The 27,697-nt window shown below is 26.2% G+C and overlaps 1 protein-coding gene across 2 annotated transcripts; it reads left to right on the plus strand.

Annotated features, from left to right (window-relative positions):
* Nucleotides 1-287: 287 nt before the first annotated feature.
* LOC145840783 (glucokinase regulatory protein-like) lies at nt 288-26,795 on the plus strand. 2 transcript variants are annotated; one of them, XM_082948116.1, is made up of 16 exons: nt 288-472; nt 619-762; nt 2,434-2,492; nt 2,550-2,616; nt 8,662-8,807; nt 9,801-9,841; nt 9,978-10,012; nt 10,195-10,343; nt 12,704-12,861; nt 13,461-13,519; nt 13,999-14,098; nt 14,655-14,746; nt 21,756-21,920; nt 24,296-24,370; nt 25,748-25,882; nt 26,232-26,795. In XM_082948116.1, the coding sequence occupies exons 1-16, from the start codon at nt 326-328 to the stop codon at nt 26,352-26,354; spliced, it is 1,695 nt and encodes a 564-aa protein (XP_082804242.1). In that variant the 5' UTR covers nt 288-325; the 3' UTR covers nt 26,355-26,795. The 2 variants fall into 2 exon arrangements, with proteins under 2 accessions (XP_082804242.1, XP_082804243.1); XM_082948117.1 differs by lacking the exons at nt 24,296-24,370; nt 25,748-25,882; nt 26,232-26,795 and adding an exon at nt 22,422-22,517.
* The last annotated feature ends 902 nt before the right edge of the window (nt 26,796-27,697 follow it).

Genomic DNA, 27,697 nt, shown 5'->3' on the forward strand with positions numbered 1-27,697 from the left:
TATAATAATAATACAATTTAATTCTAAAAATAACCAATTTCAACGATAAACTAAATTTAGTTGGTTTGGAATAATAAAGTATTCTTTTTTTCATACAATTAAAACTTACACACAACATTCTTCTAAAAATAAAACTTTTATTTTGATATTTTGTATATTTTCTCTTTTGCATGAAGTTTTTGAAAAAAAGTAATCAGATACATACAAAATTAAAATGTTTAAAGTGTTTATTTATTTATTCAATATTTTAACTTCGAGATATGTGATTGTACATCATCGTAGATCACCACAGCTAAACTTACAATTAAAGTTATAAACAATAAAAATGACACCAAATGAGAGTATGATAAAGGTAACAGAACAATCTAACGAAATTTCTAATAACATCGATAAATGCTCTGCAAAAGAAATTGTAAACAAACTGCAAAGATGTGATGATGAAATGTTTGAGTACAAAGTCAAAACTTATAAGGTTTGATTATTAACCTGTTTTATAGAAGGAAATATTTTGAAATGACGTTATTTTCTTTGAAATTTAAAATAGAATTTGGCTAAGAAATTTATGTTATTTAATTTTAAATATTGTGTAATACTTATGTTAGTAAAATAATTATTTAGACAGTTTTTGACGCTGAAGTTTTATCCTCAGTTGAAGACTTAAAAAACTCTATTAGAAGTTTCAATCTAAGTGCAAATGCTAAAAATCTTTTAATAGTGTTAACAGGAAGCGGAACTTCTGGGAGGATGGCTTACTTCATTGCTGTTGGTATAATTTAATCACCATAGTTAATTTTATATATATTTTTCAGGTTTTAAACTTTTGAATAGAGCTTTACACGAAGTAATATTGATAAGATTAAAAACGGTAAAAAAAGCTAGTAACTTTTTAGTATAAAGTAGTGATCTACCGAATCCAAAATTTTTGGATTCGACCAGATCCATCCGAATCCGAGTCTTATTTTAAATTAAGATTCGGCCAAATCCAGAGCCAAATCTCAATTTTGAAACTTGGATTTAAAAAAAACAGGTCTGTATCTAAAAATCCTACAATAAATCTATTATTCGTTACACCTTGTTGTTTGACACATAAAGAGGCCAATCATTTAAAACTCGAACATTTAAAGTTTCAATTATTCTGACTTTGTTATTTAGAAATCGATAGTTTTAAAATTTATGTTTTTATTTATAATAAATTAGGTTCGATAAATTTTAGATTTATTTTCATACTTAATACTTTTAAAAGTATATTTTATTTTCAATCAATTGTAATTGATTTATAATACTCCTTTAATTTGATACAATTTTATAACCTTATTTTTATTAAGGTCTAGTTAAGTTTGTAGTTTAGTCTTTAAGAAAAAACTAATTTTGTCAAATTTTGCGTTGCGTTAGTCCTTTTTTAACTATATGATTATGAATGAATCTTTTCAAAAGAAAACAATATTGGTTTTAACATATTTCAAGCGTAATTTATTAATGTTTTTGCAATCCCGATTTTCAAAATTATTTTTAAACCCAATTAAAGCAAACTCCTTTTATTATTTAATAATGTGATATTAGTTTTTCAAGCAATATCTTGCTTATTGATTGAAGTTTAGTATCGACTCTTTCTATTTCAATAAGTTGTGACGCTAAATAAAACTTTACTTTTATTTATCATAATAAGATCTTAATTGAAATAAATTGAAAATAAGTTAAATTGAATCGAATTAAAAACAACTTATTATTATATCAAAAAAATTGAAAGTAAATTAAAACTTCTAAATAATTAATCACGTTTTACACGCTTTATCAAAATTGTAGACAGTTGCATAAATTGTTTTATCACTTTTCTAGCAACTAAATTGAAAATAAAAAACATAAATATTTTTCAACGTTTTTCGCAGTATAGTGTGACCTATATACTAGATCTTCATATACTTATATGAGACTAATAACTTGATTTGTATTTAAAACTGTTTTATAAGATACAAAAATGTAAGGTATTTTGTCCGAGAGATCCAAACAAATAGAGTCTATAGGAAAGTTAAAACCTCAGTTTTTGTATGCATATTCATACTTCGAAACGTCTAAGTCAATAAAGCCTTTGCGTACATAAACAGCTGTTTTTTTTATATCATTGTAACATTTTTTTTGTGCACAATTTTTTTTTTATAGCGTTATATATTGTTCAATTTCTATCAAGAGTAAAACACATCGGTAGCTTTCAACATGTGTTTGTATAATAGTGTAACATTTTGATAAAGTGTTTAAATTATTCTCAAAATAAGCTTTTTATCTAAAATTTGTTTTTGTAATAATGAAAAAACAAATAACTTATATAAATAGTGATCATTAGATACAGAAATTACTAAAATAGCTTTTCAAAATACATTTAAAGGTTGTTTAAAGTTTATTTTAGTAAGTAGTAATACTTATACTTGTATTGTTTAGAAAAGATGGAATAGTATTATGAAATGTGATGTGAATTATCTCATTTCTGGAGGTTCGAGGTTAGTAAAATAATTTTTTAAAGCATATTTTAGTTTGAAGTTTTTTTTACGTTTCAGGTCTCTTGTGATGTCACAGGAGGCTCCTGAAGATGATTCTCAACTAGGTAAACAAAATTTAGAAAAGGTAACTAACCTAATACGGCATAAAATGTATTTTTAAATATTTTTATTACAAAACATTATTTTTCCTTATTTTATATACTAATTTTAAGATCAGCTATACTTGTTGTGCTAAAAAGTTAAGTACACTTCACTAAACAAAGGAAAACACAGTGTGGTGTAACAAAATAACTAAAAATAGTTTTTTATAATTATTATTGTTTGCTTTTGCAACGCTAGACCTAGACATCAAAACTTTGGACACTTGAACTAAAAAAAAAACAAAACTTAATTTTATAACCAAATTACAAAACATAAATTAAACGTACAAACAAAATAAAACATTGACTGTCGAAAATACAAAAATAAAATAAATATAAAGTACTGTTAAATAATAAAACATTCATTTAAATGTTTTCATATTATTTTTATACAATAAATTTTAGTAAGCATATTCAATAGAGTACAGAAAATATGAATTTATATTAAATAACTACTTATGAAGTATATAACCCAAAGTACAAAGCACATCAGCAGTAGACAAACTGGTATACTATCAAAATCCACCCGATTAAAATCCACCTGCGTTTAAAATCCACTTGATTTTGTTTTACATTTTCTATATTTATTAATTTATTTTATATACTTTTTGAATTTTTCTATTTATTTTTTTATTAATTTTTCACTATCACTGTTACCCCTAACCCTTACCCTCGGTCGGTAAGCGGTTCTCGAATTTGACTGGATCGATTTTGAATGTGTCCCGACAAACTAACAAAGAATTAATATTAGTGTTACTAAAAAAGTATTTATTATTCTCAGAAGAATGACGGCGCTTACAAACTAAAGCCACTGAATGAGAAAAAAATAGAACAACCTACTCATAAATTTTACTGGTATATATTTCACGTAAATTAAAATTTCTTTAGTTTTATCGAAATTATATAAATATTTCACACTAAGTTTTTTGTTTGGGAGCTTGTTGCAGTAGTTAATAAAACGATAAAAAAACGAATAATTGAAATGATATCTGCGCATAATTTTTTTTAAAACATCTTAGTGAATATTTTCAAAGTAAGGTATGCTGTTATTTATCTTAGTAAAAACATATTGCTTAATTTACTAAAGAGCTTATTTAAGTATATTAACAAATGTGCAAAGTAACTATTCTATTTATTACTCGGTTTCAGTGGGAAAAGTTCCGACCTTGTCAAATATAACAAAATAATGAATTGCACTGAACCTCTGAACCATAAATTCAATTTATACCGAAAAAAAAAAATTAAAATAAATAATATAAGTTCAAAACAAACCACCCACCAACCATACTCAAAAAAGTTTCAAAAATGATATAGACCAGACTTTCTAAAAATTCAAGTAAGAAAAACCTGTTCAACAACATAAAAAAAACTATTATGATGGTTTAAAGATAAACAGATTCAATTATGAAATTAACTACACAGAAAATTGTAAAAAAAAATATTTATTGTACAACCCCCCATACTATAAGTCCCTAGGGAAAAATTAACATTGGGAAAAAGTTTCTTAAAATAATAAACAAATATCTTATACAAGATAGTAAACTATAAAAATAACTAAATAAAAACAGTATAAAACTAAGTTTAAGCTGCATGCCAAATATCCAAAAAGTCATAAAAAACTACAACAAAACCTAATAAATGACAATAAAAGAAACAAAGATGGATCATGTAACAGCAGAAAGATACAAGCATACCCCTTGAAGGAGGGGAATGTAGGGAAGAAAGCGTTATTTAACAGGCAACTATTGAAATAGATAATGAATCAAATATATGCGTTGGAAAAGTGCAAACCAATTAAAAAACAAAACGCAACATACAAAACCACAATTAACAGTAAACCAGATGAAAAAAACAACATCTCGTACAAACAAGCTAAGTAGTACAAACTTTCAAAATTAATACACAAATAGAAAATAAGAACTACGAATTCACTTGGAAAATACTTAAAAGAGAAAAAATCTAAACAGGAATAGTAACATGCAGGTTGTGCTTAAAAGAAGCCCTACTAGTACTCGAATCCGATACGAGTTACATCAACAAAAGAACAGATTAATGAACTCATGCAGACACAGTAACAAATCTTTATTAATAAACTGGAAAGACTTAACAAACGTAAAATACTAGTTTAAAATTTTTTCATCGTTTTTAGAGTTTTGTTGACGTTTTGTTGATACTTGGTGTAAATAAAAAAATTAAAGACAATATGCCTAGTGGACAATGTATTGACGTTGCACGGCAAAATACAATGCTGACGTCACTAATCAATGACAGCAAACGGTTACTTCATGCTTTAGTTCATTAAAACCGTTTGTAGATTGAGAAAGCAAGTTTTTCGGTTGTGTCTGACTGTTAAGTCCTAATCAGGACGAAACTGGTCTCAGTTTACCGAAAGCTTGTGGTCTGATGATCAAATTGGTATGACTTTTGTTAAACTTGAGACTGTCTCACCGCATACGAAAGGAAAGGATTTTGCTCTGCAGTTTTTCGCCGATGTTTTTGTTCATAATACTTTTTAGACAACTTTTGCATTAATTTTACAGTTTTGTTGATGTTTTGTTGATACTTGATTTACATTAGTTTTTTTAAATAACTTTTAATTTGAAATGTTGCATTAATTACATTAACTTTTTAAAACAGCACATGTTCACCCATTTATACATTCATAGATTTGAAATTTAAAAACATACAATATCATAGTATTATTTATAATTTCATGCATCCACAGGTTTTTGTTTTCTTACATAGACAAAAATTTCTCAGTGTAATTCGTTATTTTATTTTGTTTGACAAGGTCGGAACTTTTTTCCACTGCAACCGGGTAATATTTAAGATAGTTAATTTGCACATTTATTATTGTATTTACATGAGGTATAAAAGTGTTATAAAATTTAATTTTAGTTTCATTGTTGACTAGTTTAAAAAGTTTACAAGACAAAGCTCAAGTCTTCTATAATTTAAAGATTTAGTACTAAGTTTTACCAACCTAAGATAAGAAGTATCAGAAATATTGCAACGATTAAAGACAATTCGAGTAAACTTTCTTTGAAGTAATTATAAATGGTTAATATTTTTTTTAGGCTTGATTTTAACAGATGTCTTGTTGTATTCAAACTTAAGACGAATTTATACCGTAAGGTTTTAGATTTCTTATGCTGCAAACTCGACAAGGTCTACGTCTTTGACTATTGTGTAGCCCAGTACTGCATTCACGAATATATTTGATGTTAGATTTTGTGCAAATACTTAAATTTTAGTTATCCAAAAAAATTCAAACAGTCGAGCGAATATGCCCGACATTTTACCAACGCGGCAATTAACTTCTGTCTCCAATTGTGCGCTTAAATACTTGAGCTAAAGTATAAATTTATTTAAGTACTTTTGATGTCCTTGCCATTGATTTAGATTTATAGTAAATTGTATGCTTCGTACTTTAGGACTCAAGTTTTTTTTAAACTTGAGGTGAAACCTGAGATTGCTACCCCAGTAGTTTCTAAAAATCTTGGTCAGAGTAGTGCAGCATTATCAGTAAAAATAAGATTTCTCACTGTAAAGTATTTCATCTTTCACTTTCCTCTTAGATGTACAAGATTGAAAAGTAGACTATCGGTTATTATATAAAGTTTAACTTCTATAGTTGATGATCCGAAAGCGCGCTTTTAAAGCATTAAAATATTTTTGAAAAAGTTGGAGCAAGTATGCAGCCTTGCTTTACCCCTCTTTAAATTTTAAATTAATCAGAAATGCTACCAACATATTAGAGGTTGTCCTTGTTTTTATGTGATTAGACTTCACAATGCTACCGAGATTTGGAGGACATCCAATCTTCAACAATATCGTAAAAAGTTTTTCTCTACTTACTAGATCGAAAGTTTACGTAAGGTTAATGAAAGCGATATACAATGGCACGTTCTCTTCATTGCATTTCTCTTGCAACTATTGTACAAAAGAATCACATCAGTTGAAGAAAGTTTAGATCTAAACTCACATTGCGACTCAGGGAATACTTTTCTGCAGTCAAGGAAGAACTACACGTGCATTTCAAGTAAGAAAATTTACTAGCGGTTAGTGAAATTTGACGTTGTACCCTGGTTTTTATATTAGATTATGAAATAGCATTACTAAAGTCTTGTGGAACCATACCTTTCCTCCAAAATTTAACTAAAATATAATTTAAAAGGGCAATAAACAGGACTTGTAATGAAGAGAGCAAGTCGGCTGGTATGCTGTCAGTGCCTGGTTATTTCCAAGGAGCCATATCAGTATTGGGGACGGGTCAAACATGCACAAAGACACTTTTTTCACGAAGACACTTTTGCTCAAAGATACAATTTTGCACGAAGACACTTTTGCACAAAGGGTCTTTTTTGCACGAAAGTAAAAAAAAATTACCGACCAAGGGTAAGGGCTAGGGGTAAGAGTGAGAGTCAAAAAAAATAAATTAAGATAAATTATATTAAAAAGTAATAAAAAGAAGATCAAAAACTTACCGACCAAGGGTTAAAGAAAAGTGATAGTAAGAAAAAAAAAACTTTAAACCCGTGCAAAAATGATAATCCATGCAAAAGTGTCCTTTCGTGCATATTTGACACCTACGCATCAGTAATAGCCTTAAATGAGTTCTTTGATAATAAGTTACCTATCTAGGTTATCCATCATTGACAGGCTATCCATGTGATTAAGCGCATTGTCAGAAACAATATTTTGTTTAAAATAAATAAGACAAAAATGTCCAACCAATCTAGCTAACTATTCATTCCTACTTAATAGATTAATCTAGTTTCACATTTCTAAAATAAATTTTTTTTGTTGGTCCAACTGCTTTAACGATTCCTTTATAAGCTGATTTGGTGTCATCTCTAGCAGACAATTCTATTAGTGGAACTACAATTACCATACTAAAACGACTTCTGGCTCCTATCTAACAGAAGTCGATCTAAAAACGGTTACTGTCGTATTTCGTGTTGCATCACCGCAGAAAATTTACAAAGGTGGAGTGACTAAGCAAGAGTCTAAAGTTGAGATTCTAGCCGTTTCACATGCAGCAGGATCCTAGTTGCTTGATTGAACAACAAGGCTGATACAGCTGTGAATCATCATTGTCGTAGAAGCTGTCGGAATGACACTGCATTCAGTGTCAGACTGTCTATGCGGCTCAAAATACGGCTTTTTGGTCAGAATTTTGATTCTTCTACAAAAATCGAAGTGCGAATCTAAGCAGTAACCTCTACCTCAGTGATTAAGACATATCTTTATCTAATATTCCTCATTGTTACTCCCAAAGAAGCAAATGCATCTAAAAGGCAGCGGACATAGTCTGGTTTTAAAGAGCTTCGGCTCACAAGGGTAAGAAATTTAATCAAGAGCAACAGTTATAAACAATATTTTAGATTATCTGGAAACTTTTATTAAATCTTTTATATTTCTTTATATACAGTTAGAAATTTTTAATTTTGTATGTACAACAAAAAGTAAAAAAAAGTCTTTAAAACCCTAGCATTAATGTTTTTTTTATAATTTCTACTTTAAAACTTGTTGAAAGAAGAATCATACAACTAAAAAAAGTAAACCCAGAAAAAAGTGTTCTAAAAAATAAGTTGTAGTCAAAAAACCAAAAACGTATACATTTTACTGCAAAGAAACAAAACGACCTTTTTTTTTGTATTATCGGTATTAGATCTCACTACTTTCAATTATAACAGTTTACAATGCTTTAATTAGGTCCCCTTTCGCCATTGAGTCACACTAAAATCTTTTGCTAGCAAGATAATGATAAAAAAATCAGCCATCAATTTTATAGCTATTAGTTAGAATGTATACTTAGGTTTTTATCGTTTAGTGTTTGAGTTAAAATGTAATGAATCTTAATTTTGAACAATAAACTATTAAAAAAAACTGTTAATAAATATATACAGTATTAAATATCATTCACTTAAACAAAATACAAATAGTTATATGCAAATTTCTATATTAGAAACTTATACCTATTTCTTGATTTTACTTTAAATTTAAAATAACTCATACATTTTTAGATAAGTAGTGGATATTCCAAGGTATTACTCGTAGCTATCTCATGTGCAATGACAGCTCCTTACGCTATTGGCCAACTCGAATATGCAGTTAAACATGAAAACTTTAAGTCGTTTCTTCTTGGTTTTAACTCGACTGAAGTTTTTAAGTAAGTTGATTTGATATTAATTTACTTGTCAGTGTTTATATGTTTTGTTAATAGTGAAACTGTGACATATTAAAAACAGTAGTTGTTAATAATGTTTGCTAGTAAAAGATAAGTAATGAACTTCACCACACGACCATCAAAAACAGTATCCAAGACAACCTACGACCGGTTTCGTCCTAATTAGGACTCATCAGGCAGGCATAGTCGCGAGACACCACTGTTGAAAATTAAACCAAGCAGGCTTAGCTGCATATGCACTGAAGCGACCGTTTGTGGATAAAGTCCGAAAATAATAGAAGATACAAACTAAAGAATATGAACGAGCGTTAACATAGCTCGATTAGTATTTTTTGCAATTTTTAAAAAATGTCCAAATTTCAGATCCAGTTATTTTGCTTATCTTTAAAGCTAACTAAGATTTTTTTTTATTCTAGAGAACGCTCTTCTGCCTTTAATTAAAAAAATCCATTGGATTGGGGTTTAAATTTTTGAGTAGGACCCCTTAGAAAAAAAAAAAATTGGAATTTTTACTCTAATAGATGTTTTAGACAAAAATTTAATTTTTTAAATCTTCTTTAATCTTTTTTAATCTTAATATTCTTACTTTGCTGTGCTCTCAAGGGTTGTTGCTTTTTTTTTTCTAATTTCTAATATTTCTATAATGTATACAAATATGCCCAATTGTAAATTTCAAAAACCTTCAGTTTTCTAACGGTCACTGTAGCAGTTTTTTTTTTTTGAACCTATTTTAATACACTTAATTATGACTATTTCAAATCGTTCACGCTATTTTATATCTAAACTGTTTTTTTGTAAGACATGACCGATGTACGTTTTACTAAAATTATAATTAATTGGACATGAAATCCCTCATATTTCTTTTATGAGGTATTTTATGACTAAATCATAAATAAAATATTTTATACAACAGCTTAAAAATCCATTTGACTTCGGTTTATTTTTTATGTTAATATAAATAATTAATACAAACAGGTCAACAGTAAAAAGCAAAAATCTGGTTGAAGCCTTAGAATGTTAGTTTTTTAAACTGGTCGTACATAAACTTTAAATCGCTATATTTCTAATAAAAACTAGATAAATATAGAAGTTTTTATTTTAGCTTAAATGAATTAACAAAGTATACCTTTATTTATAATTTCTAATGTGCAGGTGGAAATCTAACACTAATTAATCCAGTCGTTGGGGTAAGTGTTCTTATGCTTAAGTATTAAACTAAAACGATTTTTTTTGAAACAGTAAAACTTTAAAAAAATATCTTATTTGTACAACTGTTTTTATTTTGGTTTGTTAAAATAAAAAATATGATTTACAATTTGTAAGAAAAATTAAGAGTAACTAAAGTTTATACAACATTAAACTATTTTAGCCTGAAGCAATCACTGGATCATCAAGAATGAAGGGTGGATCAATGACTAAAATATTACTAGAAACAGTTTTTATTGTTGCTGCAATTCAAAACGAAAGTCTAAATCCTGGAGTTAAATCAATTTTACAGTTATTTAGAAGATCTATAAGGTATTACAAAATAAAAAATTGTTTACAGTTAAAGTTAAGCCACTGCGGCATGAATAAAAATTTTCTACTAAAGTTCTAATTAAAATAAATTATGATGAAATTATGTAAACCCAATACTAAGATCACCGTTTAACAACAACAAAAAAAAACTCTGGTTTTTATTTATAAATTATACTTTTAAACCTTTCTATCTTATATAAAGTTCTTATATTTAACAACTTCATTTTTAAACTTAAAGATAAAATGTAAAGGTAAAAAATAAAAAAAATAATTAAAATATTAGATGATCCTTATTAATTTTTCTTGGATTTTCAGCAGCATTAGAATTAGCATATGTAGTTTACTGTAGTAGTAAAGTAAGTAAAACGTGATTACGACAAAAGAAGGATAAATTTACAAGTATTGTTAAACTAACGCCATATTAGGAGGGTAGGGTATTTTTTTAGATGCCAATACCATTTTAATGACTTATAATTTTTCTAGCAATTTCTTTTACAATTTACTAAAACTCTAATTATTTTTGAGGTATAGAGGTACAAAGTTAGAGAGTTCATTAGGTTTCTTATGGAAGTACCATACTACAAAGGCAATAAAAAACAATGCTTTTTAAAATTTTATCTTCTTCTACAGTTTTGAAGCAACGTTCTCGAACTTTCTTAGTTTAACCTAAACTTAACAAGTACAAACCTTAAGGTTTTAAGTTTTGATCAAAATAATCGTTTTTTTTACTATAAAAAATCATTTAAAAATATTTTAGTCATAAAATAAGAAGTTTTTAATTTTCTTAATTGTTATGTATTTTTTTTTATAATGCAAAGCAGAATTCCTTAAAAATTGAAGTATATTGCAAAAAGAAGAATGTGGGCTTTTAGTATCTTTTTTTGATTCCTAGAAAATCGACAATGAAAAATTGTTTTCCCATACGTTTGTACCAGATTTTTTTTTACTTAACTGCTTATGTCTCTATCTCAAAAGTTATTTAGAATATTAGTGGTGTATTTTTGGTATATTGAATGTTAATTATAGTATATATTTTTTATAGTATATTATAAGGATCAACGTTGTATTTTGTAAAAAAAATTTGGACCTCTCTATGACCTTAAAATTTTCTACTAATACCTAAAAGTAATCGTTTGAACGTAAGCTTTAAAAAAAGAACTGAAACAGGGAGAAAAAAATGTTTTAGTGTAATAATGAAGAGTTTTAAATAATTACATAAGTTACTTGATTTAAATTTTATATAAATCTAAATTTCTTGATATCAATTAGTTTACTAAAAAAAAACACGATAAAAAACTGACTTTAAAAGTATGGCCAAATGACCTGATGAGTAAAAAGACACTTTAGTTATTGATCTACAAACCATTTTACTTAACATTAAAAGCATAAGTTAAAAAAAGAGAATGAAAACGTTAATTAAAGGAAAACAAGTATGATATTTAACTCAATTTTTAATTAACTCAATTAACTACCCTAAAAATCAAAATAAATGGTTTTTAATTGTTAATTTTTTTTTCAGAGTTATAAACTTAGGCATATTAATTTTTTATGAACTATATTAGAATAAATACAAACATAAAGTAAAAGTATTTATGCGCCCGTAAAAAAGAAAATTCTTTTTACTTACTTTGAACTTTAAAATTTTTACAATGTTAATTTATATCCTCATTTTTAAATATACAAAAGAGATTAATTATGTATACAGAAACAAAAAAAAAAAAAACTTTAACTGTTTACTGTAATAATTTTTATAAATAAATTTGAATATAAAAACTAGATAAGATACTACCAACTTTATACTTTAACACTTATTTCAATTATTAGTTATTCGTATTAAGCTTTTTTGAAAATAATTGTATTAAGGACTTGGTAAACTTACTTAAACAACATAAAAATTAACTGTGCTAAAATAATTATTTACTACTATTCCTAAAAAAGTATTTCCTACAATCTATAACAGACTGAACCAATGTCATTAGAAACCAATCAACATACCCAGTAAGGACTATCCTTAGATATAAAGTAGTTATATGTTATATTTCTAAAAAATATTAAAACGATACAGCCATGCAACATTTTTATACTTTGTCTGATTGTTTTTTCAGTAAAATATCTATCAGGTTAACCAGGAACTAAATGCTATATTTAGAGGTATTGACTTTGTACGATTCCGTGTAAGTGTCTATTATTTATAAGTTATGAAATAATGTTAGTGACATAAGGTTTTTCATACTTGAATAGCTTTTGCAATGAACCGACGAGTCTTGATTTTCCGAGTTTCAAGGAAATTAACGTACTACCGCGTTATTACTAATATGTAAACAATGTAAAATTTACCTGATAAACTTTAGTTATTTTAGAAATTTTTACGAAACTAACAAAGAAGCTTTGTCAAACCTAGTCGAGAAAGGAGGTGAGAGTCTAAAAAAAGGTAACAACATTTCGTATTTGGCATCAGGAGGAACTGGTTTGCTGGGAATTATTGATTCAGCCGAATGTGTTCCAACTTATGGTGCTGGTAATATAACCTGATATTTGTTATGTTTTTTAACCATATATAAGATAGTAATTTAGGGAATTGTAACAAATATTTTCGTTTTTTATGTTTATATTTTTATATTTGTTATGTTCTACATACAAAACTTAATTGCATTTAATATTTTAAGCTACATGAATTAAGCTTTATATAGCGGCCAGCAGGCATGTAAATCTGGCCCGCTAAAGAAGTTTTTGAAAATTATACTAGATATTATAAAGTTGGAAACGAACAATAAAAAATACAAAAGTAATATTGTTACTATTATTAAAACTGCGGGCCGCAAAGGTTTTTATTTTCGAAATTTGTCTCGCGATTACCAAATGCAAGTGCCTGCCGATCACAACAAGATCAGAAATCAAAACATTTTGAGCCGTATTTTTCGTTTATAAAGTGAAAATGAATTTTTAGACAATTTTTTTAATTTTATATTTTGCGAAATTCTTCATTTAAATCTTAGAAGTATTTGTTTAACATATAGATTTAAAATACTACTTACTTAAATTTTATAACATGATATAAGCATAAATATGTTAAACAGACAAAGCCCAATAAAATATACAAGTAAAAAAAACAAACAGATTTCGAAGATATACGTGGATTTATGAACAAAGACGAAAGCGAGTTCTGCAAAGAAGAGGTTTTAAGTAGTACATTTAAAGAGTAAAATTACTGACGTGTTCAATAAAATCTTAGAATTTTTAGATATTAACCTTTAAAATATTTGACAAACATTTTTAATGAGACACTAAATATTTCAGTAAATTCAACTACTTACTACATGAAATTTTATATAATCAAAATTTTAAGCACTACAACTTTACTTATTACTTAAAAAAACACTTAAATCAAATAAAACAATAGTGTTAATTTATAGTGCTTGTTTATAAATAAATTTAAATAGCTTTTTTTGCCAAAATTTAATTATTAATTAAAAAAATTTAAATTTAGTAGACGTTATTGCAAATTTTTAATTTAAACTGGCTTATTCAAAGCTTTTAAAGATATTTATTTTTCTTAAATCATAAAAGTTTTAAGTTGTAAAATTATAATTGTTATAATTCAATTAAAGTTTATTGTGTGAATGTAAATCTTAAAAATATCAAAAAAAATATCTAGGTATTTCAGAAAAACTTTGATGAAGTTACGTTCATGAAGAAACTTACCATGTCGAAAGAATCTACTTTTTTACTTTCAACACGTTGTTTAAAAAACATTGGTATGATTATTTTTGATATATATTTTTAAGTTTTTAAATAGAACATGAATTAAAAAAAACCAAGGTTTAATGATTGCTATGTCTAAACAGAAAAAATTTACTGTAATATTTTTATAGCTTAAATAATCAAAACACACGTGCTGTTTTAAAATACAGAAGTTTAGTTTTTTTTTAATTAATATAAAATGACACTGTGAACTTTAGCTAAACATTAAAAGTTGCTTTATATAGTTTAATTTTTAAGTCACATTAAAATAAAAACTAATTATATGATATATCTCACTTTTTAACAATGTCTTTAGTTTTTTTAGTTTAATATTTTTTAGTTTTTAAACATTAATAAAACTTTAAATTAAGTTTGACTAAATTGTTAGACTTAGCTTTATCAACCTTATAGTATCATTCTGATAACTATTTTATGATTAACTTATAAACTTGACAGGTCTTAAAAAGGATTTAAGAAAATAATATCATTTTCTTTCAAATCAGCATTTGTTATCTACAATTATAAACAAAGAAAATATTAATTCAAATTCCAATTTTTTATGTTTTTCAGAGTTTAAGGAAAGTATTTTCAAAGTACAAGAAAACAATGAAAGAAATAACTTTTTTTTCTTCGACTTTGAACAAAACAAGAACATTGATACGGTATGATCTTCAGATTTATAAATCAAAAAAAGTATATTTGTTTAATTTAAAATTAGATAAATATAAAAACACATGGAAAAAAAACAAAGTATTTTTCAACACATTTATATTTCGACGACTTTCATTCGTGTATGTACTAGGGGCGTGTCTAGGCTTTTTAAAGATGGGAAGCACATTTTTTGTTTGTTTGTTGAGTAACAAAATATTTTTTATAGTAGTATTTAAAAAATATTTTATAAAATTATGTAAGTGTCTACTCAAATTTTAGTGCATTTGTATATCATAAAGAAGTTCAGTATTCTTTAGACTAATTTTAAAGTATTTTTAGTAAATTATGGTTATTCAAATTATTAATTTCTCAAAATTTGTTTTATAAACACTGTCTCGCTCAATAAACTCATTAGTGAAAAGTCTGTTATCAGTTTAAGTCATTTAGAAGATAAAAACAAGTTAATAGAGCCTGACAAAGAAAGTGCTCAAAACAGAAATTGTCTAAGGACATAGTGTACAAAAAACCCTCTCGGTCATCAAGTCATAATGAGAAAGATTGTTAATAAAGTGTTAATAAAAACTAACTTTGACTAAAACTTGAACATAAAACTAAACGTATTATAAGTTTGAAACAAGTACTACTTAATGAGTAAAACATTTATATACTATTATAGGAATGTTTTTAACGTATTTATATACTATTTGCAACTAAGTATGTAGAGGTTAATCAATTTATTTGTTATTACTTTTATATAATACACCAACGTTTTTAAAACTACACTAGTTTAAATTTCAAGTAATAAACCTTAAATGAGCTTGAAAATGTTTGTTTGTAAAACAGTTTGAAAATTAGGTTTGAAATATGACGTATGAACAAATTTAAGTAAACAAGGGTAGGACTTTTTATGGGTAGTTATAAATATTGGGTACTTTTAATTGCAGCAATTTTGAAAAAAAAAGTACCCAATATTTTGATGATGTCATTAACTTTACTTTGGGTACTTTTGAAGCTTAAACTTTCTTAACAAAACAAAACTGCTGTCCAGGCCTATGATAAATTCACTTTGTTTATTTTTCTAAATATGAAAATAACTATATCTGAAATAAAACAATAGAAGGTAACTAAATATTTCCCTATGTTAACAAAATAATAGAAATATAATTTTCAACCTTAATATTTTTTGTGTAAGTTAAAATTTTAAATTCAAGCATAAATTAAGCAATTGACTTTTTAAATTTTTCTTTTATAGTTTATTGATGACTTTAAGTTGTTATATTTTATCAAAATTTCATTATTTTACATGTAGAAGTAGTTTAAAATTACAGATTTTTGGGTGATTTTTGTTTTAAATACCAATTTTTTTCAATTTTTTTAATTTCACAAGTTTAAGGTTTTTGCAGTTTTTGTTTAAACTGTCAAGTTCCTGGATTCCAGGTGTGTTGGCAACCCTGCTCAAATTTTAAGGAATTATTCCTTTCAATATTTATTAATAAAAAGAAAAAAGTAAAAAATATGACAATTAAAACCTACTGTACTCTCCTATTTTAATGTTACATATCAAAAGTTCGTTTGGTATAAAAAATCTGTATAAAGCTACTTGTAGTTTAGATTAAAATTTATAAAGTGACATCAACTTGTAATAAAAGTGATCTACACCCTTCCTGTACCCAAGGTGATTCCTAAATTTTTTTTGAAAATTTATTAAATTTTTCTAAATTTAATATTTTTTAAATGAAAGTCTTAATTAATTTTCTAAAAAAATAAGTGATCACAATTTCAAATCATTCTAGGAGTTTCTACAACATTCCAAGACTTCCATAAGCATCTAGGTTTGATGGCCACCCTGTTAGCTTTATTTCAAACTAAAAAAAGTAGCTTTTATAGAATTACATAACTTATATACAACTAGTTCAAATTTTTCTATGACTGAAATTCATCAATAAACTATACAATAAAATAACTACTACTTCTACATGTAAAATAATGAAATTTTGATAAAATATAACAACTTAAAGTCATCAATAAACTATAAAAGAAAAATTAAAAAAGTCAATTGCTTAATTTATGCTTGAATTTAAAATTTTAACTTACACAAAAAATATTAAGGTTGAAAATTATATTTCTATTATTTTGTTAACATAGGGAAATATTTAGTTACCTTCTAAAGTTTTATTTCAGATATAGTTATTTTCATATTTAGAAAAATAAACAAAGTGAATTTATCATAGGCCTGGACAGCAGTTTTGTTTTGTTAAGAAAGTTTAAGCTTCAAAAGTACCCAAAGTAAAGTTAATGACATCATCAAAATATTGGGTACTTTTTATTGCAAAATTGCTGCAATTAAAAGTACCCAATATTTAAAACTACCAATAAAAAGTCCTACCGAGTAAACACAAACTTTAGAGTTTTGCAAGTGAACTTAACTTATTAAATTTTAATTAATAAATTGTTGATAGTTTTGCTTTTTTTTTCAATGCTTTTTGCGTATTTAACTCAGGCTCTTCTTCCTCAATCAGTTTTGATTTCAGGTTGTAGAGTTCGGTTTGTTTGCATCGTTTCAAAACTTTAAAGTTTTGTACTCTGTCAAAGTTTTGACAGCGTGGGCAATTAAAAATATTGTCGATATTACGCTGTTTTATCTGTTCCGCAGTGGTCTGTAATTTGTCGGACGACTTGTCGTGATGTCTTTCCAATATAGGAGATGCTCTGATCTGCAGAGCAGGTGTATTTACAAATGAAATTCGTGTCAAATATTTTCGATCATTTACTTTCGTTGCGGAAGTAATCAGAAACTTTTTGCTGGTGTAGGCCGATTTAAGAACAATGTTGTTTCTTTGAATTAAAGATGGTAATGGTTTTTGAATCGTAAGGAACCAACGTAAACCTTGTGTGATATGAGAAATTTTTGATGTCTGTCTTCTTTTCATATTCGTGTTAATCTTTTGGTTTTGTTTTGAAAATGTCTATTTTTGAATACTTTTGTTTGATTTTGGACTTTATAAAATTTCTTGGATACTGATAAAAATTCATCAAACTAAGTATCTAAGATTTTTGCAAATATTAATATATTGCATTATTAGGCCTTCTGTACAAGTTAGTTTATGTTTTCTTTTATGTTGTTTATTCTTATTTTTAGTCTAGCTTATTGCTTTATATTTTTTAGTTTTTTAAACACATATCTAGGTTATGAATGCAGGATTGCTGTCTTTCTTTTTTTTTTTGTTTAGCGATATTTTTTGATTTTTTTAATTTTGTAATTTTTTTTAAACTACATAAGTTACATATTTTGTTATTTTTGGTTTTGTTCTTATTTTGCGGAGTGTTTCCCTTTTTAAATTATATTCTGTGTTTGTGTCTTTTTTTCCCATATGTAATTTGATAGTTCAGTGGTACGTATTTTTAATTTATTGTTAAAACTTGCCATATGGTTACTGTATCTATTTTTTAATGTTGTGCTAATTAAACCCACGTAATTTGTTTTATATGTTATTTGTTTTTATTGTAGCTGGGTAAATTAGGTTGCTTTCTAAGCAGTTATTGTCTAAATGCATTTTTTGTTCTTACAGTTGCAGGTTTTTTTTGCCGTTTGAGGTTTATCTCGTTAAGTATTTTGTTACTGTTTTTAAGAAATTTTCTTTTGAAATTTTTTATGCAGCTATAAGATTTTTTAATGTATTCCTTTTTAAATTTTGTGGTATGGGTGGTTTGTGTCAAAGTGTTGGTTTACTAAATTTAAGAATTTCAGAATATATTAGTGGCAAAAAGGCGGGTTGAAATAAAAAAATCCTTTTCTTTGCTTTATTTTAGTGATCTACCGAATCCGGCTGGATCCTAAATCAAAAAAAAAAAGGTCCAGATCCGGATCAAGTTAGTTTGGAAAGTTTTGGAAACAAGCTGAGTTATCACAAGCTTCGTTTTTGTTATTTACAAAACACATATAGACAAATTCGAAGACAAAGTCATCATATCATTCTTTAACAACGCATTGGTTAAATTATAGCTTCGAGTACAAACACCGAGCTTTGCACTATAAGGAAATAGAAGGTTCTCACACTAGCTTTAATCTGTGAAAACATAAAGGAGATGCTTAAAAGTAATAAAGGGTATTAATATGAATCGCATTCACGTTTTTCTGCGCGACAATGCATTTAAGATGAAGGCCTGGTGTGGTTGTTAGAATCCTCCTCAGCACCCTGTTTCATTCACATGCTTCAACTGATAACTAAAGATTCACTATTTCCTGAAAATAACATAAGTGTCATAATAGTCAAGGCCCGTCAAACTGTTGGCCACTTTAATCATTATTCTACAGCGTGCGAGAGACAAAAAAAGTCCAAGTCACTTTAGGTTCATCAGTGTCAATGCAAAAATCCTTGCTACTTGTGCAATATGTTGAAAAAAGGTGGAACTCAACCTACCTGTGCTGAAAAGACTAAAAAATTAAACAAGTGTCCAGAACTACGTTGCTAACAACTAATTAAAACCCGAAAATATTCTTACAGCAGATGAGTGGAAACTTGTTGGCCTCCTCAATGAACTAATTAAACCTTTTGACAGAGTAACGCAGCAGTGTAGTAAAAACAACGCATTGCTGTCAAGTATAATTCCAAATGCAGCAGTACTAAAAAGTTTTTTTAATTATAAAGCTAGTAGTCCACCAGGTCTAGGTAATTCTACAACCTTAGCAACCTTGGCAGAGAATGCATAAGAGGGTTTCGAAAGAATGTTTTATACTATTAATAACAGCACAAGAATAAACCTTTATGATAATGACTTGTTTTACTCACAACAGCTCTTGATCCACGGTTTCGACTTGACTTTGTCCCTGCTAATCTCAAACAGAAGGTTGTACGGCTACTGAAATCAGAAGTAAAAATCATAGTTGTTGTAAGACTGGTCAAAGTGGTCAAATTTCTCTAGTACCGCCTAATAACCCTAAAGCTCAACTACCTAAAAATGATGCTCCCAAAAATCTTTTGTCGTTCTATTATATATTTAAACCGGAAACAAGTGCAAACACTCACGAAAATGAAAAACAAAATTCCGTTGATCAAGAGATTGAGACAGAAAAGTTTTTTGCTGAAAAAAATTTATTTGCTCAAGAACTTAAAGAACCTTAAGTCTTATCTTGGTGGAACTCAGATAAGAAAAAACACACACATCTTGTCAGATTTGCAAGTAGGTATCTTTCGGCACCACCATCTTTTGTTTATTCTGAAAGGTTGTTTTCAAAAACTGGTAAGTTGTACGAACAAAAGCGAAATCGATTGCTTCCAAAAACTGGCGTAAAACTTTTATTTCTTCATCAAAACTTGAAAAAACAAGAAAAGGTTTCATTGTAGCTTAATGACGTTGATATGAGTAAATGTTATTTACTAAATTACTTACTTTAATATATGTAAACAGTTGCTAGAGAAGTTATTGTTCATCTTATAGTTCAAACTTTTGTAAATAAAAGTATAATGTATGTAAGGTTTGTCGTGAAAAAAAGTTGGGTTTTTTTTTAAAGCATTGGAACATTTATTTTCTTTTACGTCATACAAGGTAGAAAATTCAAGTTTAGTCGTATAAGTAGCTTGAAATTAAACATTTAAACTGAGATTTCGTTTCGATAGATTTTTTGTTTTTTTTTACAAAGTTCCTTTTCCTAGTGTTCAAATAAAATAATTCGACAATAACATTGTATTTTTTTTTACCAAAATATTTGTATTAAACAATTTTTACTAACTAATGGTATTATACTAATTTAATTTTGTAAGTTTCTTCTCTATTGAAACTACATAAAACTTAAAAAATTTAGGATTCGGCCGGATCTTAAATTAAGATATAGATTTGGACCCGGCCGGATCTTAAATTGCCCTCGTGCAAATTTGTCTTCGTGCAATTTTAACCCGTTCCCGTTACAGCATATGTAAATTAACTTGCCCCATTAATGTTTAACTTTTAAATATCGAAAAATTAAATAAACAGTAAACTTGATATAATATTACTAAGCTTTATTTCTACAATTTTATTTGTTTTTTATCTATTTTTCTTAGAAAAAATATTATCTGCTTTGCCTAAAATGTAAGAATAAAAATAAAAATCTCGTTTCAGTCTGATAAACTATATTTATAATCTAAATATCTTTCTACCAAATAGAAACTTAATGTTGTATGTATACTTTTAGTTTATTATAAGAGTAACATTGATATATTAATATGCTATATATAAACTTTTATACTTCAGAAAAATCGACAAAGTTTTTTTTTTATAATAACTATATTGTTTAAAGTACATACTTTCAAATTCTTCTTTAGCAAACAACTTGAATATAAACTGAATATAAAACTTCTGAAGAATATGAAAGTACTTCATACAATATAATGAGCATAAAATAAACGCTTAGTCGATTTTTTTGAAGTATACAAGTTTTTATATGTAGTAGATAAAGATATAGTATGTAGATAAAGACAAAAATAATCACAAAGAATAATTGACATACCTAAGGACGATTTGAGAACTTTAAATATCATAATATTGTTACTGTATTAATATGTGTATACAATGTAGCTGAATGTTGTAAACAAAGTTATAAAAGTCAAACTGTATCTATAAATAATAAATTACGATTACATTCATTGTTTTTGCTGAAAAAAAAAACTACTTAAATCAATATTTGTTGACGTAATATATAAGTTTATTGAATTTTATAAGATAAAGACAAGTTATCATTACTGAGTCATACACTAAAACTTGATTAAAAATTATTAGCAATTAACTAATTGTTTTGTCTTATTTTATCGTAAAGTTTACTTATTTACAAAAACGTGATCACAGGGTACTTCATTGGTCGAAAAAACTAAACCAAAACAAGTTAAAACTATAAATATAGACTAAACATTACAACTATATTAAATTTCTACAGTATAAACCAGCTTAAATAGTTAATGAAAAAACGAAAAGATATATTCAAATAAAAAAATTAAAACACATTTTTGATTTTCTCCATTATTAATATTGATCTAAAATTTACAGAGTTGGATGAAAGTATCAAACATTATTAGTATTCAAAATAAATTTGAAGAACTTAGTGGATGCTCAAAAGATTTTAAGATTTATCTAACTGAAGCTTTGAATGATATTTGTGCAAAACTAACTTTTAATTGCTTATCTACTGGGTCTTTTGTTTTGAAAGGAAAGGTTTTTTTCTAAATTTTATGATCATAAACGATAATTAATGATTAATGTAGTTTAACTGCGTTTTGTTTACATTAGTGGTAATTAATTTACATTTAAGTTTTTATTCTTTTGTTCTTATGAAACTATATTGATTGCTTGTGCACTATTTTTGTTAATCTATTTTGTGTACTTGGTATTAAAACAAAACTCTTTAATTTTTTAGAATTATACTATGATATGACAAATGTGTACTATTGCTTTCAAATTTAAAGTTGTAAATAAGTATAATAAATAAAAAATCTTCGGAAATAAGTTAAACTTACGTATAAATTTTAAGACCAAGTCATTAAAAGATAATTAGAATTTATTAGTTTGAATAAAATATAGTAAGTTTAGTCAAACATACATCAATTTTTAATTGTAAACAATATAAATTTTTTGGTTTAAAATTTTAGAGTGCTTTAACTAATACAAAAAGCTCGCTGTTCAAACATACAACTTTCAAGTTAACTTAATAAAAAGAACTAGACTGCGCCTTTTGACCATCAGTTACAATTCACGCGACATTTTCGAACTGGTTTCGTCATCATTAGGACTCATCAGACAGGCACAATCACTATAACCCGTTGTATTAGTCTAACCAAAAAGGTTTAAGTACATTAGCACTGAAGCGTACTATTGTGGTTACAGTACTCGTTGTATGATGTTGAAAGGCATCCCAGCTTTGTTGAAGTTAGTAAAATTTCAATCGTAGTTAATTAATCAAATAAGATTCAACTACAATCTCAGATTCAAACTGACAATGTCTTAGACGTTGAATTGTGAACGATTTATTTGGGTAAATATTATCGACTGTACCTACAAACGAACTTTTTAATGCTGATGAACTAAAACACGTCTAGATATGCTGATAAAACGGATTATTGTGACTATATCTCCCCTTTGAGTTCTAATGAGTACAAAACTAGGTCTCAGAATATCGTGGAGATTAATGTTAACGGTCGTATGGTGCATTCTTGTAATGTGCAACTAAAAGTTGTAAAAAGTATATGTTAACAAAGCTTTATGAACTATCATAAACCAAGGATTTGAGCTTATCTAAAGGATTATGTATGCACAAAAACTTTTGCAATATTTTTAAAAGTTTATACTTAATTTGTATAATTATAATTTGTAGTAATTTTACCTAGAAGTATAAATGAATTAACACAAGATAAAGAGTTGTAAATACATGTAGTATCTTTTTAGACAACAAAATTAGCTATACACGTAAAATTAGTTGCTTTTACATCAACAAAACTTTGTTTAAGACTCAATTACTTCAAAAAATCCATATCTACGTAACTATATTTCTTATTTTTTAAAAGTTTTAAGGGTGTACTTACCAGTTAACTGCATTATTACTAAGTATTAAGGAACTAAGAGTATACTATTTTTTACACAAAAAGTTTTTTGTTTTTAAGATAAATAAGTATATAAGATAAAGCATTTTTTTTGATTTAAGGATCTACTATAAGGTTTGCATTAAACAATACAACAACTATTTCATTCAAATTAAAGAGTTTATTATGTTTTATTAGTTATAGAGTGTTTAAAAGTTTTTAAGTTTAATACTTTTTTTCTATCTAATACTATAATTAGCCTTTAAAATATATAATCTTTAAATAAACATCAAGCAAAAAAAAGTTTAACCTATATGTAATAGTTTTTAAATATAAAAAATTTAACTAGACCGTAGATGAAATAATTAACACTAGTAAATTTGTAAATATTGTATTTAAACTTCTATATAAAACAAAATGTTTTAGAAATATATATATATATATTAAAACTTATTATACCTCAGTAGTACAAACTTTTATAATATACATACTTGTTCAAACTATTACAACCTACCTTTGAATTTAATTTTTCTTACTTAGTAATCATTTTAGCTTACGTATATTTCCTCTCACCTAAAATTAATTTTGTGTTATTGAAGCTCTTTATTTTACTGTAAGTTGAGCAATATTTTTTAGTTAAGAAAAGTAACTATGTAGCTTATTTTTACAAAACATTAACGCTTTAATATGTTTTATTTTTATATCATCGCTCTATACTATTTTTTAGCTTGTTTTATACCTGAAGAGCTGTTTTTCAGGTAAACTTCGTTATATAAATAAAATTAAACAAAAGTAATTGGGTTTTGTTTTTTGTAATAAATTAAAAATAAGACATTAATACTTAATGTTAAGGCTCGTAGTTAGTTTTTTATAGAATACAGAACTTTCAAAATAAATTGAAACATTAATTAAGCAGTATAATATGTTCACAAAAAAAATTATCTGTAATTAAAATCTTTTATAGCATGTTATCATTACAGGGAAGACTTTTTATAACAGTACTATTTATTGCAGGTCTACCATAACATGATGATAGATATGAAGCTTTCTAACATTAAACTTTTTCATCGTGCAATTGGTACTATTACGGTTAGAATTATTTCGAAATTATTTTGTTGTATTTTTTTTTCACTTGGTTGATACTTTAATTTAAAACGTCTCTTATCTTTAACTTATCAAAAGTACTCAATGTAACTTTTATCAAAAAGTTACCGTTAGATGATAAATTCAAGTAGATTTTATTTCAATGGTAATAGTACAATTAATCTTATTAAATGTACAATGTTTATAAACCTGTATTAATAACATAAACACATAAAATAAAATAAATATTAATAAAATATAGGTTTTACTACTTAAGTCATTTTGGAAAATTTTTGGATAATTAACTTTTAAAAGCAACAGTTAAAGTCATAGTTATTTATAAAAATATATTTTCATGTTATTTGAGAAAATTCATTACGTCTATATAAATGTAAAAACTCAGAAAACTTATAACAACTTAGCTATTTTAGAAAAAAAAAAACTATATTTATATTTTGTTCTGTACAGTAACCTCTCGCTTATTTACGCACATTGTGTCCACAGAAAAAATGCGTAAAGATACGAGAGATCGTAAAGATACGGGAGGTATCAAATATACTTATTATAATGGCTGTTTTTTGATATTGCTTCTAGTAAAAATCATACTAGGGACTTTCCACTTTAAATAATTTGTTTACTTCATTTAAAAATATAAAAACAAAAGATAAAACTATACAAATATTAAAAAAAAAGGTTTAAATTTATATAAAAAACTTTAAAACTTAAAAATATATTTTATCTCAATATTTATTTATACGTGACTTATTTGATACTAAACATTTATATTCTATTCTACTTTGCAAATTCAATTTATAATTAAGCATTTGTTTACAATTAAGAAATGGTGCGGTGTTTATATTCAAGTAAGTTTCTATAGCCCTTTACAAAAATATGCATTTTGTGCTGTAAATTTCTTGCAGAATTTCTTCTTTTGAGCAAAATATATAATTTATAACAAAATTTTATAGAATTTTAATTTAATTTTTTTATTGTTAACAAATTTTTGATATACTGAGGTAAAATGTTTATCAACTAGTCAAGGAATATAAGTTAACAAAGTCTTAAGATATAGAGAGGTGAGTTAGCATTTAAAAACATATTTTAAATTAAAAGTATACAACAAACCTAATTTCTGCAATATTAAAATAAAATTTTAATTTTTTTAATTTTTTAGAATTCTCAAATGCGTAACTAAACGAGAGTGCGTAACGTCACGAGTGCGTAAAGATGCGAGAGGTTACTGTACTAACCTTTTATAAAACTGTACTTACCTTAGTATGCTCTCTTTGTATGTTCACTAAAGGTCATCGCATATAAATTTTCATTACAAATACTAGTAAACAACTAATATCTACTAAGTTTTCACTTTTTTTAAATTTGTAGAATTTCTGTCCAGAAACTTCAAAGGAAGATATAAAAGACATTTTATTAGAAATTATCTATAATGACAGTGATTTTGAGACGGTTGAAAAAAACGACATTAATTCTCATGTTCTGAGAGCAGAGAGCATGCTTCAAGTGAGCTAGCGTAATTATATGTTTTCGAAAAAAAAACGAATCAAATAAGCTAAAATCTTTAATAAAACTAAGTATTATTACTACTACAGCAGCCTTTATATCTGAAAACTAAGGTTAACCGATAAACAGTTGCATGTTGATGTTGTTTATTATGATAATTATTTTCTTTTTTTATATGACTCTTCTTAAAGGTGTATTATAAAAACAATTTTCTATATACTGACCCTTTTGTACTCTGTGTTTATATAGTGTATTTTATTGACATTTGAAGCTTTGATCAGCCAAGTAAAGCATTTCAAAGTTTAACTGAAACATTAAGAAAACCTTAATTCGCTATTTTAAATTGTAGGTGATACCGTGTGCTATTGTGATGATAAAAGCTAATTGTACTGTAAAAGAGGGGCTTCATTATTTGAAAAAATATAACAATGTTACATCTGCTATCAACAATCTTTGTGATAAAAAGCTGTAATGATAAATTTCTGTTTATAGTTATACAAAATATATTATTACGTAAATTATAAAATATATATATGTGCATTAAACCAACGTAATTACTTTGAAAATACATTTTTATATAACTTAATCCGTTTATGTAGTTAAAAAGTCAAGGCAACAAACAAAAGTAAAAGCAACCTTATATAGAATTTAAAGTATGTTCAAAGTTTATTAAAAAGATATATTTAATAACAACTAATTAACTAAAGTACTAAAACAAAAGTAGGTAAAACAAGTGTTGTCTCACATAAATTTTGTATTATTCATTTTTAAAGTGGTTATTCTAATTTTTACGTTGATTAATAGATGTACTTTTTTACGATAAAAACTTTTACTCTATAGCAGTGGCGACGTGTGTAATTTTTGTTAGGGGATGCAGAAAGGTTGTTAGATTAACTTTAATTTTAAACCTAATAAGGACCTTTTTTAAATATAAATTACATTTATTCGTTTATACAAATATGTTTATTCATCTAAAAAGCAAATAAACTTAAAGAAAAAATTGTTGTAAATTTTTAAAACAATATAAAAATTTTCTGAATTAAAATCTATCAGAGATGACTATACATGTACAATTATAAATTATTTATACAACTAAAAAAATACTATTCAATTAGCTAGTAAACTAAAAGGTCAGTCTAAACCTAAGAAAAAACCTAAGTCAGCAAAAATAAAAGGTTTTTTTTTTATGTTATCTTTATTTTTAGCTATTTAAACAAAATATTTTTATTAATTTTTAACATGTTTGAATAAAGTGGGTCAAAGGTTTTTTCAGCTCAAACTTACCTTGAACTATGCTTTCCTGTTTTACTGGCATTTTCAAGTTGTTTAAAGTTTAAACATTTTATGTACCTAAGAAACTTTAGACGGTTATGTAATAGACATTTATGTAACTTTCTAATGTGAATTATTAAAAGCTACTACATAAAATACTCTATTATTGAACAAAAAATTGTGCAACCCCACTGAAAAAAGTCAAGACATGTCTCTGCTCTGTTCACTAGTGGTTAACTAGGTAGGAAAGTATACTTAAAGTCAATCTGAGCTGAATAAAGCTGAGTCAGCAAATTTTCTAAATTTATTCTGATTTTTATTTATTTATACCCTTATCCCAAACCCACCTTACCAAAACATCTTAAAAAATATTCAACAAATAATGTTTAAATATAAGCCTAAGAACTGTTATTATTGACAATGTGAAAATTTTGCCTTACATTGTGAAGCTTACATGTATAACAAAATCTTTTTTTTTATACGTAAGAACCCAAAAACGAAGTACTAATCAAAATTAGTAATTAACTTGTTTTAATGTTAGAA

This window comes from Thalia democratica, chromosome 7, assembly GCF_965202585.1.
Source record: "Thalia democratica chromosome 7, ktThaDemo2.hap1.1, whole genome shotgun sequence".
Taxonomy (NCBI): Eukaryota; Metazoa; Chordata; class Thaliacea; order Salpida; family Salpidae; genus Thalia; species Thalia democratica.